This window comes from Rhincodon typus, chromosome 9 (genome assembly GCF_021869965.1).
Source record: "Rhincodon typus isolate 14 chromosome 9, sRhiTyp1.1, whole genome shotgun sequence".
NCBI classification, from domain to species: domain Eukaryota; kingdom Metazoa; phylum Chordata; class Chondrichthyes; order Orectolobiformes; family Rhincodontidae; genus Rhincodon; species Rhincodon typus.
The window spans coordinates 64120574-64133548 of NC_063340.1; the positions used below are offsets into that span (position 1 = coordinate 64120574).

Here is a 12975-nt window from a genome sequence, read left to right on the forward strand (position 1 = left end):
TTCCAGGTCACTAAGATCTTCAGATCCTGTTTGTTGTTCTTTATATCCTGTATAGTATTTCATGGAATTTTAGTTTTATATGGAGCACCACTTCTAGTGTAAGTATACAATTAACTGGAATTTTGTCAAGAGTTTCATTTTGAAAGGGTATTTATGGCTTACAGTTAAGAAGAAATTGTAGGTGACTGATCTCTTTAACACGCTCAATTTTCCAGGTGACGTCGGAAACTGGTGGATGACTGTAAGTTGTAAATGCAAGGAATGTAGCAACTGTTATATGCAGGCATCTTGGACAATTAAGTCAATATGTCTTCTCCCACTGTGCTTCATCTAATCCTATCAGTACACTACTTAAGTCAATACAGTTAAAAGTAGCAAATCACGTCAACAAAGACATTTAAAGAAACCAAAATTAAACGATGAAAGCACTGGTGTTCATTTCTGTTGTAGGAATAGAATTCAAAAGCAGACAGAAGAAGTTAAACTTGTACAGAAACTTGGTTAGACATTGCCTAGGATATTGTGTACATTATGTTGCAAAAATAAACTGAGACACAGGAGAAGTTGCACAAATGATTCTCAGATAATCTCAGAACTGAGGGATTAAACCTGTGCCATTAACTCAGAGGATGTTCAAGTGGTAACTTTAGTGATGTCCTTAAAGTTACAAAGAGGTTTAATACAGTGGTTGTAACAAAAATGTTCTTATTTGAGAGAGAGTGTAAAACTTGAGGTGATGAAAATAAGGTAGTTACTAATAAATCAAATAAGGAATTCAGAGTAAATTTCTATAGCCAGAGAGTTGTTTAAATAGGCTATGATGTGGAACATTTGAGATAAACACCTTGAAAGCTTCTAAAAGAAAACTAATAAGTATATAAGGAAGAACAAAATAGAAGAGTGTACTGATAGGATTAGATGAAGTAGGGTGGGGAAGGCATTGGTCAAAGTGCTAAATTTCTGTGCTGTAAATCCTATACAGAAGGTAATGTACCTTGTGTATTTATTTTTGCATTTGAGAATTTGAGTTTGAAATTTGATTTCAAGTTGAGAATTGTGCATTTGAGAATTTTAGATGCAAGAGAAACTAGATGATATGTGCAAAACCAGATGAGAAACTACGGTAATGAGCGTGTAATAGTTCTGGAATGAATTTGCTGCTTTTATATTGCTTAAGAAGTGTCCTAAGCTAGATATGAAAGAGTATTTGACATATAATAATGAGAGAAAGCAATGAAAAGGCAGTGGCATCACTGTTAATTAAGTTGACATAAGTTCAATACTCAAGGATAACATTAATTTGAAAGATCAAAATGTAGAATCAGTTTGGCTAGAGATAAATAACAAATGTAAGAGGGTTCTGTGGGAACAGTTTAAAGGCCCATAATAGATGTTGTGCTATAAGATACCGCAAACAGGGGGGGAAAAAAAAGGAGTATGTGAGAAATGTGCTAAATAATTATGGGTCGATTTAATCTACATGTAGATTGGGAGATCAGATTGGCAAAAGTAGCCTGGAATATGAATTTGTAAAGTGTCATTGGTACGGTTCCTTAAAGCAGCACATTTTAGAACCAACAAAGGAGCAATCTGTCCTAGACTTGGCAACGTGCAATTGGACAGTGTTAATCAATGGTTTCATGTTCATTTTGAAAGAGAGAAAATGTGGCTTCATATGTAGACACTCCTCCTTGAGAAGAAGCAAACTCAATCTCCTTTTGGAAAATAAGCCAGGGCAAGTGACTGAGGTGTCAGTGGGGGTGTACTTTGGGACCAGTGACCATAATTCTGTTAGTTTTAGAATAGTTATGGAAAAAGTCTGCTCCACAAGTTTAAGTTTTAAATTGGGGGAAGGCCAATTTTGATGGTATTAGACAGGAACTTTCAAAATTTGATTGGGGAGGCCTTTTTCAGGTAAAGCATCGTCTGGCAAGTGGGAGGTTGTCAAAAGTGAGATAATGAGAGTCCAGAGTCAGCGTGTTCCTGTTAGTGAAAAGGACAAGGCTGGCAGGAGTAGGGAACACCAGATGACTCAAGATATTAAGGCTCTAGAAAAGAAAAAAAAAATCATTGTCCCAGAAGTGATTGATGAGGATGGTGTAAAGGGAACTTGATTTTCATTTGCAAAGGGTAGAGGAACCTTTCCCCACTAGCCTTTAGAACATTGTTGTGCCTGTCCTGGGACTGTGCAGTGGGGACAGAGCTGAGGAGGTTTGATTATTAGTTTCTTTTTGTATTTGAGTGAGTCAAGGAATGTTAATTTCACATTTCGACCCCTTACTGTCCCTGTTGGTGGGGAAAGAGTCAAGGAAAGCCATTTTGTGTTTGTTTTTGCTTTCTATTTTTTTTCCCAGAGAGTCAGTGGAACTTTATTTCAATTCAAGAGTTGGGGAAACTTTTGCTTTTTCTTTTTTAAAAAGAGTAGAATGAGTTTTACTCTGTACTTAACCTGGGACTGTCTTCATCTGATGGGAGCGGTGTCGGCAGGTGGAAGAGCGGTATTGGACGTGGGTCTTGATTTTTCTGTTTACATCTTTTGTTTAAGAGAATAGAGTGTGGTTGTTCAGACTGGAGGCCTGTGACCAGTGATGCGCTGCTTGGTGCTGGGTCCACAGTTGTTTGTCATTTATATAAAATAATTTGGATGAGAATGTAGGAGGCATGGTTAGTAAGTTTGTGGATGACACCAAAATTGGTGATATAGTGATATAGTTATCTAAGATTACAGAGGAAACTCGGTCAATTGGGCCAGTTGGCTGAGGAGTGGCATACAGAGTTTAATTTCGGTAAATGCAAGGTGTTGCATTTGGTAAGACAAACCAGTGCAAAACTTACACTGTTAATGGTGGGGCACTGGTAATGTTGTCGAACAGAGAGAGACCTAGGAGTGCAGGTACATTGTTCCTTGAAAGCAGTGTCACCGATAGAAGGGTGATGAAGAAGGCTTAAAAATTTTAGCAAAGATTTGTAGCTCAGGTTGTGGGTGAGGTTGTTGACTTGTTCGCCGAACAGTATTGCTGCTAGCTGATGTTCATGTATTCTGATGGCTGGTTTCCTTCCTGTCTGTCCAATGTCATGTTGTGGCAGTTGTTGCATGGTATTTTGTAAACTATGGTGATTCTGCATGTTGTGGGAATGGGGTCTTTAATCCTTTAGTGTTTGTCATAAAGTGGCTGTGGGCTTGTGTGCTACTATGATTCCTCGTGGTCTTAGGAGTCTCATTGTCAGTTCTGATATGTTCCTGATGTAGGGCAGTGTGTTAGTGTGTACTGTGTCCTCCTCTTGTTGTCTATTTAGTAGTCACTGCAACACTCCAGAACTACGCAGGAAAGAGGAACAGCACCTATACAAAATCTTCGCTATGAACGGATATCCCCACAACTTCATCTTCAGGTGCCTGCTAAATAGACAACAACAAGAACGACACGACGAACTCTCCTTGGACAATGAAGGCCATCAGTTTAACTGGGACAACGTAACTAGTAGCCCAAGCCAAAAGTAGACATGCACAGGAATTCCTAGAGGCATGGTTCTCAACCTGTAATGCAATCAACAAACATATAGCATTGGACCCCGTATACAAATCCGTACGGAACAAAACCGGAAATGATCACCATAACGGACCAGACAGAATAAATTCCAAGCGGAATAGAACAACATCGCTTCATCAGAGGTCTCACTGATGATGTTACCTAGCATGGTGACGAAACGTCTGAACGAAAACAAGCCAGCTTGGTGAAGAAGGCATTTTTCCTTCATTGGTCAGAGCATTGAGGGCAAGAGTTGGGACGCCATATTACAATTGTACAAGACATTGGCAAAAGCCATATTTGGAGTACTATGTACAGTTCTGATCACCCTGCAATAGGAAGGATGTGACTAACGTGGAAAGGATGCAGAAAAGATCTACAAGGATGTTGTTGAGACTGGAAGGTTTGAGTTATAAGGAGAGGCTGAGTTGTCTGGGACTGGAGCTTCAGGGCCTGACGGGTCACCTTATAGAGGTTTATAAAATCATGAGGGGCATCGATAAGGTAAATAGCCAAGGCCTTTTTTCAAGGGTAGGGGAGTCCAAAAACTAGAGGGCATAGGTTTAAGGTGAGAGGGTAAGGATTTAAAAGGAATCTGAGGGGCAACTTTCTCACACAGAGGGTGGTGCATGTATTGTACGAGCTACCGGGGAAGTGGTAGAGGCAAATACAGTTACAACATTTAAAAGACATTTGGATGGATATATGAAAGAGAAAGTCTGAATAGGGATATAGACAGATTAAGTGAGTGGGTAAAAAGAAGTAGGCAGACTGCGTGTAACGTGAGCAAATTTCAACAGTCCCCTTTTGACAGGAAATGTAGAAAAGTAGTGTGCTATTGAAGTGGAGACCGATGGCAGCAGTTGGTGGTACATAAGGCTATGACTGTCCTGGAAGATGAATCACAAAGTTAGTATGCAGAAAGAGCAAGTGATTAGGAAGGTAAATGGAATATTTTCATATATTAAAACAATAATGGAAATTAAGAATAGGGGAATTTTTACTGCAGTTGCGTAGGGGATTAGTGATTGCACATCTAGAGTACAGTGTATGGTTTGGAAATCTCATTTTAAAACTATATATATAATTACATTGAAAGCATTTCAGAAAAGGTTCACTCAACTTTAATTGTGGGATGAAGGACTCCCCTTATGAAGAAAGGTTGAACAGTTTAGGCTGTATGCATTGGAATGTAGAAGAATGAGAATTGAGGACTGAATAGGGTGCTAGCAGGAGGATTTTTTTTCTCTTGAGGGAGCTTAACAATGACATCCAAGACACGTGAGAAGTATCTTTCTCTCAAAGGGTCATTAGAGCATTGATAGTGGAGATTGGGTCATTACATTTATTCAAGGCTGAGTTAGACGGATCTTTGGTAGACAAGGGAGTTGAGGGTTGTGAGGTGCAAAGAGGAAAGTGGGTCTAAGACCACATCCAGATCGGCAATGATCTTTGAAAAGCAGAGCAGGTTTGAGAGGCCAAATAGTCTATTCCTGCTTCTATGTTCCTAAATGGCTTGTACAGACAAAATCTACAATGCAAATTGCTTTGTACCCCTGTGTTTTACTTGTTTCATCTGACTTTTTAGGTTGTCTTCTGGCAATTTTTATGGTCAGTTCTTTTCAATCTACCCTACCCTGTCTCCAGAATTTATTTCAATTATTTGCAGAAAAATACAGGAAGTTTGACTTAAGAATGTCGATTAAGATATTGAAAGACTGAAAAACAGCAATGTTCCCTTTTCTTTGTTAGTAATGCAACTCTGAAGCGGGGCAAAAAAAAATTCAGAAACAACGAAAAAGATTGACTGGGAGAATAAAAAAAAAAGCAGAGTATATTTTAAACAGAGCATTACTGCAGAATTCAGAGGTGTGGAGTCATTTAGGCGTTTTTGTGCGTGAGTCATAACAAGTTAGTATGTAGGTACAGAAAGTCATTAAGAAGGCTAATGGGAAGCTATCCTTTATTATGTGAGGAATTGAACTTCAAAGTAAGGATTGTATACCTCAGTTACACAGAGCATTAAAGAGGCCACATATTAAATGTTGTATGCAGTTTGGTCTCCTTTTTTAAGTAAGGATGTAAGTAGACTGGAAGTGGATCAGTGGAGTTTTGGTAGAAAGCAGACTATTCCATTTTTCTGAGGAAGGGTCACCAGACCCAAAATGTTAACTTTGATTTCTCTTCACAGATGCTACCAGACCTGCTGAGCTTTTCCAGCAACGTCTGTTTTTATTCCATTTATATGCCTGCTGTGTAAAGAAATTGGATCTTAAAACATGAATGAACAACCAGTTAAATTTGCATCTGTACTTTCTTGTTCCTAATATTGGACATCACTCTGGGATTCAGTTTAGATATTCCCTTTAGTGTCTTAAATAAACCAGTAAGGCGACCTATAAGTTGCCCTTTCAGTGCCAATAATCACTTCTCAAAGCATCCTATATAAAAAAACGTAAATGTCTTCATTATTAATTCTCTAAGGACAGAATGTAAATCTTCCCAAGTCCCCACCCATCTTTCCTGTAGACTGTTCCTGTAACTATTTTATTGCCACTTTGGTTCGCTTCTACATTTTTACAACTTTGAATTTCTAGATGTTTAACAGCCTTTAGACCCAAGCTCCCAATTCTTCTACTTCTGCAAATGATACATTGATTTCTTCTTCAACTCATTTCAGTTTTATTTCCATAAGCAAACTTGCAGGTTTTATTATCAACTTCTCTCTTAAGTGAACTAACAGTGGCCCCAGATAATGCTCCCTTGATAGACACAATATCTTATTTATTTACTTCTGGCCGTTCTGCAATGTAAAATAATGTACTGCAATGCCAAAGTCTTTGCTTGAGTGTTATATTTAATCAACTGAGTTCTTGCAAACAAACTCTATTATAGCCCTGATGAAATCTGATAGAGCTGCAGAGTCTCGTCATACTATGCTGGGATTTTTTTTTCACTGGACCGTACAAGGTTGAAGGTGACCTTGTAGAGGTTTATAAAATCATGAAGGGCATAAATAAGGGAAAAGACTTTTGCTATTTGCCTAAGATGGGGGTGGGAGTTCAAAACTAACGGCCAGGTTTTTAAGGTGAGAGGAGAAAGATTTAAAAAGGACAGGAGGACTTTTTTACACGAGTGGTTAGAGTGTGGAATGAACTGCCAGAGAAAGTGGTGGATACAGTTGCATTGTAACATTTAAAAGACATTTGGATAAGTACATAAATAGGAAAGTTTGAATGGATATGGGCCAAACGCAGGTAAGTGGGGCTAGTTTAGTTTGGGAACATGGTTTGCGTGGTTTAGTTGGACCGAAAGGTCTGTTTCCATGCTGTAAGACTCTATGATAAAAACGAAGTCTATTGAGTGAAAGAAAAGTTTTGTTTTGCTTTTATTTATTATTGTTACATGTACCTAGTTACAGTGAAAAGTTTGTTTTGCTAGCAGTACAGGCAGATCATACTATACACAGTGCAGAAGAGTAATAGAACAGAGTGAGGAATACAACGTTACGACAGAGAAGATGCAAACAGCGAGATCTACATTAAATTTAAAATTTGAGAGGTCCATTCAGAAATCCAATAACAGCAGGGAAGAAGCTGTTCTTGAATGTTTCAGTATGCGGGCTTAAGCTTTCGAACCTTCTGCCCGATAGAAGAGGTCGTAAGAGATTATAATTGGGGTAGGAGGGGTCTTTGATTATGTTGACTGCCTTCCTGAGACAGCGAGAAATATAGATGGAGTCAGTGGATGGAAGGTTGGCTTGCGTGATGGATTGGGCTGTTCAAAACTCTCTATGGTTTCTCCTGGTCTTAGGCAGAATAGTTGCCATACCAAGCCTTGATCCATTAGGATAAAATGCTTTCTATGGTGTATCTATAAAAATGTATAAGATTCTTTACAGACATGCTGAACCTCCTTAAGCTCCTGATGAAGTAAATGCCTTGTTGTGCTTTCTTGACCGTTGCATCAACTTGGCTGGACCAGGACAGATTCTTGGTGATCATCACTCCTAGGAACTTGAAGCTCTCAACCATCTCCACCTTAGCACCATTGAGGTAGACAGGGGCGTGCCCTCTACTCTGCTTCCTGAAGTCAATGACCAGCCCTTTTGATTTGCAGATGTTGGAACGAGAGATTGTTATCTTTACACCACACCACAGAGCACTCTATCTTTTTCCTGTATTCTGTCTTGTCATTGTTTGAGATCCAGCTGATAACAGTGGTGTCATCAGTGAACTTGCAGATGGAGTTAGGATGAAATTTGGCCACACAGTCATGAGTGCATAAGGAGTATAGTAAGGTTCTGAGTATGCAGCCTTGGTAAAATAATGATAAAATAGAATAAACAAAAACACAGTGGAAGTATAATGCCAGTTCTCCCAAAATACTCCTTTTACAAGTTAAAATAAAAATGCTTGTACCAGTAGCAACCCTTGTATAGCACTCGCATAAAAATCCCATTATCTAACACCTCAATAGGTTTAAGGTAACTGTGATATTAACCCCTGGACTGGGACATCTGATAGCTTATTCCTGGAGCTTTCATACACCTACATTTATCCAAATCCAACTTCAGGATTTATCCCAACACTTCTGGTCTGGGACTATTACTAACTTCTTTCCATGAGGTAATCTCATTTCAATATATTCCCTCCTCCTCAAGAGCATTGCTGTACACATGCATGTCCATACAGGAGTTCAAAGAACTACCTAAACCAAAGTGAAACAAAAAGCTTTTTATTATGGATGTTTCCATTACACTTAAAAAAAAACTCCCAGTCTGGAAATTTCTAACAAAAACCTTGAATCACAATGATTCACCCCTGATAAGCTTGAAAGTTCTAAATTAAACACAAACCCATTAGATGGTCAAAGTAGCCCCTCAAACTGTTTTTTTAAAAAAAAATCACCATGGCAACAGAAATACTTGCAAGTCAATTATGGACTTAATACACAAAAACCCAGGTTAATGACTCAAAATTCAAAAATAGATTGATAAGTGATGTAAACTTTTATACATATTTCTAATATTGTATTAATATGTAGTAAATATATGAAACTACCAATTATAAACGAGTCTTGTACTTTCCAGGTCCTTCAGGGAGACCTTTATGTTTGCTGTTCTTTTGTCAACCTTTACAACACTTCGTTGCCTATGTATGCTAGGACCCAATGTCCAGGCCTGGATACGTGTCTTCACTAAAAATGGGTAAGTAATGAAGAGAGTGCAGACTTTGTTGGTTCGGTCTTGTGCTTTGTAGAAAAACAAACAAATTGTGGAAGTTTGAAGTCTGCTGGAAATCCAATATATTGAATCATTTAAGTATTGTGTTTTTGTATTTGTATGCAATCTCGTCAGATTAATAAAATCGATGTTGCTGTTGCAGTTGCACCTCGTATAAAATTTTGCATGCAGATGTACCAATTATGTAGTAATTTTGCTTCTTGGTGTAGTATTACAGTAATAAATTCTCAGTCTCAAGGGATTGCCTCAAGACCAATAGACTATTGCAGTATTCGTATAATTTTGTCTTAACAATTGAAGGCATGTATTATTTATCTGTGGACCTCAATAGTGAGTTGTAACAATTATTTGCTGTCTACTTGCCCAGAGAGACTACTACAGTTCATCTCAACCTTGCAGTCGACTGATGACCATTCCCAGTATGTATTCACAGCAGTGGTTGCAGATAGTGTGCTTAAAGATGAGCCCTCAAGAAACTTTCTCCATACCCTTCCTTTTAAATCCAGGAGCTCAGCTCTATGCTGTGTCTCCTCCTGCCATCCTGGTTGAAGTCAGCTTTCCACAGTCTAAAGCTGTCATCTGACAGGTTGGTGGCTCAGCTGCTTGATGGACATGTTGTTCAAGGATCAAGCGAATAACTTTTTTATACAATGGAGTTAGTTTATCTCTTTAAATTAATTTGGTGTATCAAATCAATATAACCACAGAAATGTGCAGCCTATAACAGTGGAATATATCACATTTATGGACTGACTGTGCATTTCTCTCAGCCATTTAAATCCATTTCTAGAGGTATCCCAATGCTCACAAGGATATAGGGCAGATAAACCTGAGTCATACTTAACTATCACGTTCGCTCTTGACACATTTTGAAACACTTTACTGCTAAAATCTTACAGGGCGGCTTAATGTTAATTGCATCAGTCAAAATCCCGAAAAACCTACTGTCCCAAATGTAGAATTCTGGCTGGTCATGAGATACAAGTGTATTGATAGCATCTTAAGCTGCAAGATCAAAATTCAAATCGGTTTCATAATCCAGGGACTTTGTTTCTCCAATTACTATAATAATCAGTACTTTAAATACTTTTAATCTTCTTAAGCTAGTTTAATTTGGTTGTTTTAATCATACTATGGTTAGACCACACTTGGAGTACAGGGTACAGTTCCTGTTTCCATGTGGAGGCACTGGAAAAAATACAAAAAAAGGTTCATTATAACTACCAGAGCCTGGACGATTTACTTACCCAAGTAAAAGGTGAGCAGGCTGGGATGTTTTGTATATTAAGGAGAAAACTGAGAGGTGACCTAATGGAGGCCCTAAAAATTATGAAAGGTTCCTCCAGCTCCACACTGTGTTATCTCTGACTCCAGCATTGGCAGTTCCTACTATCTCTGAGTGATGTATTTGCTGTTGTTTCCAGTGCCTTCGTTGATGCGAGATAATCCGTCTGATTTGATTCCTTTTTTTTCTTTCTAGTTATTTTATACAGTTGAGTGGCTTGCAAAGTCATTTCAGAGGGCAGTTAAGAGTCACCAAAATTGCTGGAGGTCGGGACTCGCATGTAGGCCAGACCACCTAAGGACAGCAGTTTTTGCCTAAAGGACATTAGTGATCCAGAAGGATTTTTTTTTTTTTATAAACAATGCTTTCATAGTAGTCATTTAGCCTTTAATTCCAAATTTTTTTTCTTTTTTTCTGTTGAACTCAAATTCTACCATCCACTGTGGAGATTGAAACTCCAGGTCCCCAGAACATTACATAGGATAACAAGTCCAGTGACAATACCACTAGGCCATTGCCTCCCCTTAAATGGATTGTTTGCTGAAAGAAAAAGGCAGCAGCAAGATTCTGTAAATGCAGAATATCTGTTTAGAATTGAAAGCTGCCTATAAGGCTTTGACCACTTCTTGAAAATTGCCTCATGATGTATTGGTATTTTTATTTTGGTGAAACATTCTAGTATTTATTTCCTTGATCATTGTAATTTGATCAAGCATTACAAATGGGTGAGGAATTGGGCCTGGCTGTCTTCCACTAGGGCTAAAGATCCCTGAAAATGCTCATGCTTTATGAGAGTAAATGACAGAAGAAATTGCAGTCGACTGCTCAGACATCAAAATGTGAGTTAAACGGTTGAGTAATGTCGCCCTCTCAGAATGGGTGACTTCAGTGTGAGTGGATAGTTACAATTATTCAATTTGTCATCTCGACTGCAAGCCAGATATGCCGTACTTTTGAGTTGTCGTTTGTGGAATATTTAATCTTATGGTTATCTCAGCCACAGTGTCTCTGTTCCTCTAATGAATATTTGGCAGGGAGCTCTTCTTTGGATACTACTTTATCTAAACTTTTTGGAGGCTTTCAAACATGTTGGATGCATTTGACAGTGCATCAGAAAAACACGATACATGGCAATGATGCCATATCATGATGAGAGAGATGCACCGATGAGATTGCAGGACACTGTACCCTTATTAGATTACAGACACATGCTTCAGCCTTCTTGCCATTTGGAATAGCAATGTTTCCAGTGGCTGAAATCACATCAGATGCTAGCAGTCAACTTTAGTCTTGTAGAAGAAGACCTGTTGAACCTGGTAGATAGACTTCCGTAGTTGCTCTGAAAGTCAACACCAAACTTATTTTTTTCTTAAAATCTCTGGTTCCTTCCACACCAAAGATATGTTGAGGGCCTCACAGTTGGCTGCACATAACCACATCCTCTGTCCTAAATACTTAATTTGCCAAGAAGAGAGTTGTGTAAACTTCTCTTGTGATGGCAAAAGCCAGAACGATTGAATACTTGGATTCACCTGGATTCCCACCATCTTTGAGATATTTGTTCATCAGTATGCAGCCATAGATTTATGAAGGTACCTTGCATGTTCCCTGCGATCTGTCATGATTCATTGTGGGAGACAAACTTTATGACTGGATTGTGGAAGATAAGGGATACCTTCTTCAAACTTGGCTCAGAATATCTGTTAGTGAACATACTGGTAAGGTTTAGGCAGACTGAAACAAGAGCCACATGACTATCAGGGATTCAAGATGAAGGAACATATATATTTTTCAGATGAAGATAGAACAGAGAATAATGTTAGGGAATGTATTGTTGGAAGAGCCTTTGAGATTTCTGCCTAGGGTGGAAAAGATATGCTAAAATTTTGATAGCTGATCTAATCTGTCATCAGCAAAGCAGAAACAAAATCTTTCAGCTTAATACCAAATCTAGAACCAGTGCTAGCCTGACAACCTAAACAATCTTTGATCTACTATCTATCCATTGTCACTCTCCTCAGCAGATCCTGTCATGTATTGACATTCATCATGTGATTGGTGAAAGTACCACTTCCTGAGTGTCAACTTACTCTAAGTAATGAATTTAAAACTGTCAGCGTTTGCCATTTTTATCCTGTGAAGCTGACAGCAATGTGCAGTTAAATATGAATATCTGAAAGTTAACATCAGAATTTTTTCCTTAGGCTTCCACAGGGCGCATTGATGAAATTCCTCTGGATCAAAATCTTAGAAATCACTGAATTGACATGAGCTTCCCTTTTTGTTTGCTTGTTAAAAACCTTTGAAGAGATGGTGCCTTGTTAATGGAGGTATTATTGGATTTTCAGTGGTGCACAAGAGATTTGCATTTGTATGGCATTTTTCATAACTGCTGGATATCTCAAAGTGCTTTACAGCAAATGAAGTTTTTTTTTTAAGCACTGCTGTTATGTACAGACAGTACTAAATAATGTCCTGTATATATGAACTATAGAAAATATATTATCATAATTACAGCTGAGCAATCTGCCTTGTCCTGAAAAAAAAACAAATTTTATATTTATGGAATGTCCCATCTCTCCTTTCCTTAATAGTTCCAAGGATTTTTTGAATGACTTGTTTTTCCCATCCCTTGTAAAGACTTTTTTTTTTGGAAAATGGACTAAAAATGGAAAAAGGATGCTGCCTTTAAATCAAGGAAACTGTTGTAAATACTGGGTCTTTTTATTTCTGTGCTTTCTAAAAGTGGGCTGACATGGAAAAGATAGCAGGAACTGCAGATGCTGGAGAATCTGAGATAACAAGGTGTAGAACTGGATGAACACAGCAGGCCAAGCAGCATCAGAGGAGCAGGAAGGCTGACGTTTCGGGCCTAGACCCTTCTTCATTTTTTCTGAAGAAGGGTCTAGGCCCGA

At 38.4% G+C, this 12975-nt stretch overlaps 1 protein-coding gene across 2 annotated transcripts in view; it reads left to right on the forward strand.

The window, feature by feature from the left end:
- Positions 1–12975, forward strand: part of pigf (phosphatidylinositol glycan anchor biosynthesis, class F) — a 48216-nt gene that overhangs the window by 542 nt on the left and 34699 nt on the right. For both annotated transcript variants that reach the window (XM_020510061.2, XM_048600745.1), the window contains exons 2-3: positions 7–98; positions 8623–8739. In XM_020510061.2, coding sequence (XP_020365650.1) covers positions 7–98; positions 8623–8739 — 209 coding nt within the window. The remainder of the gene's footprint in view (positions 1–6; positions 99–8622; positions 8740–12975) is intronic.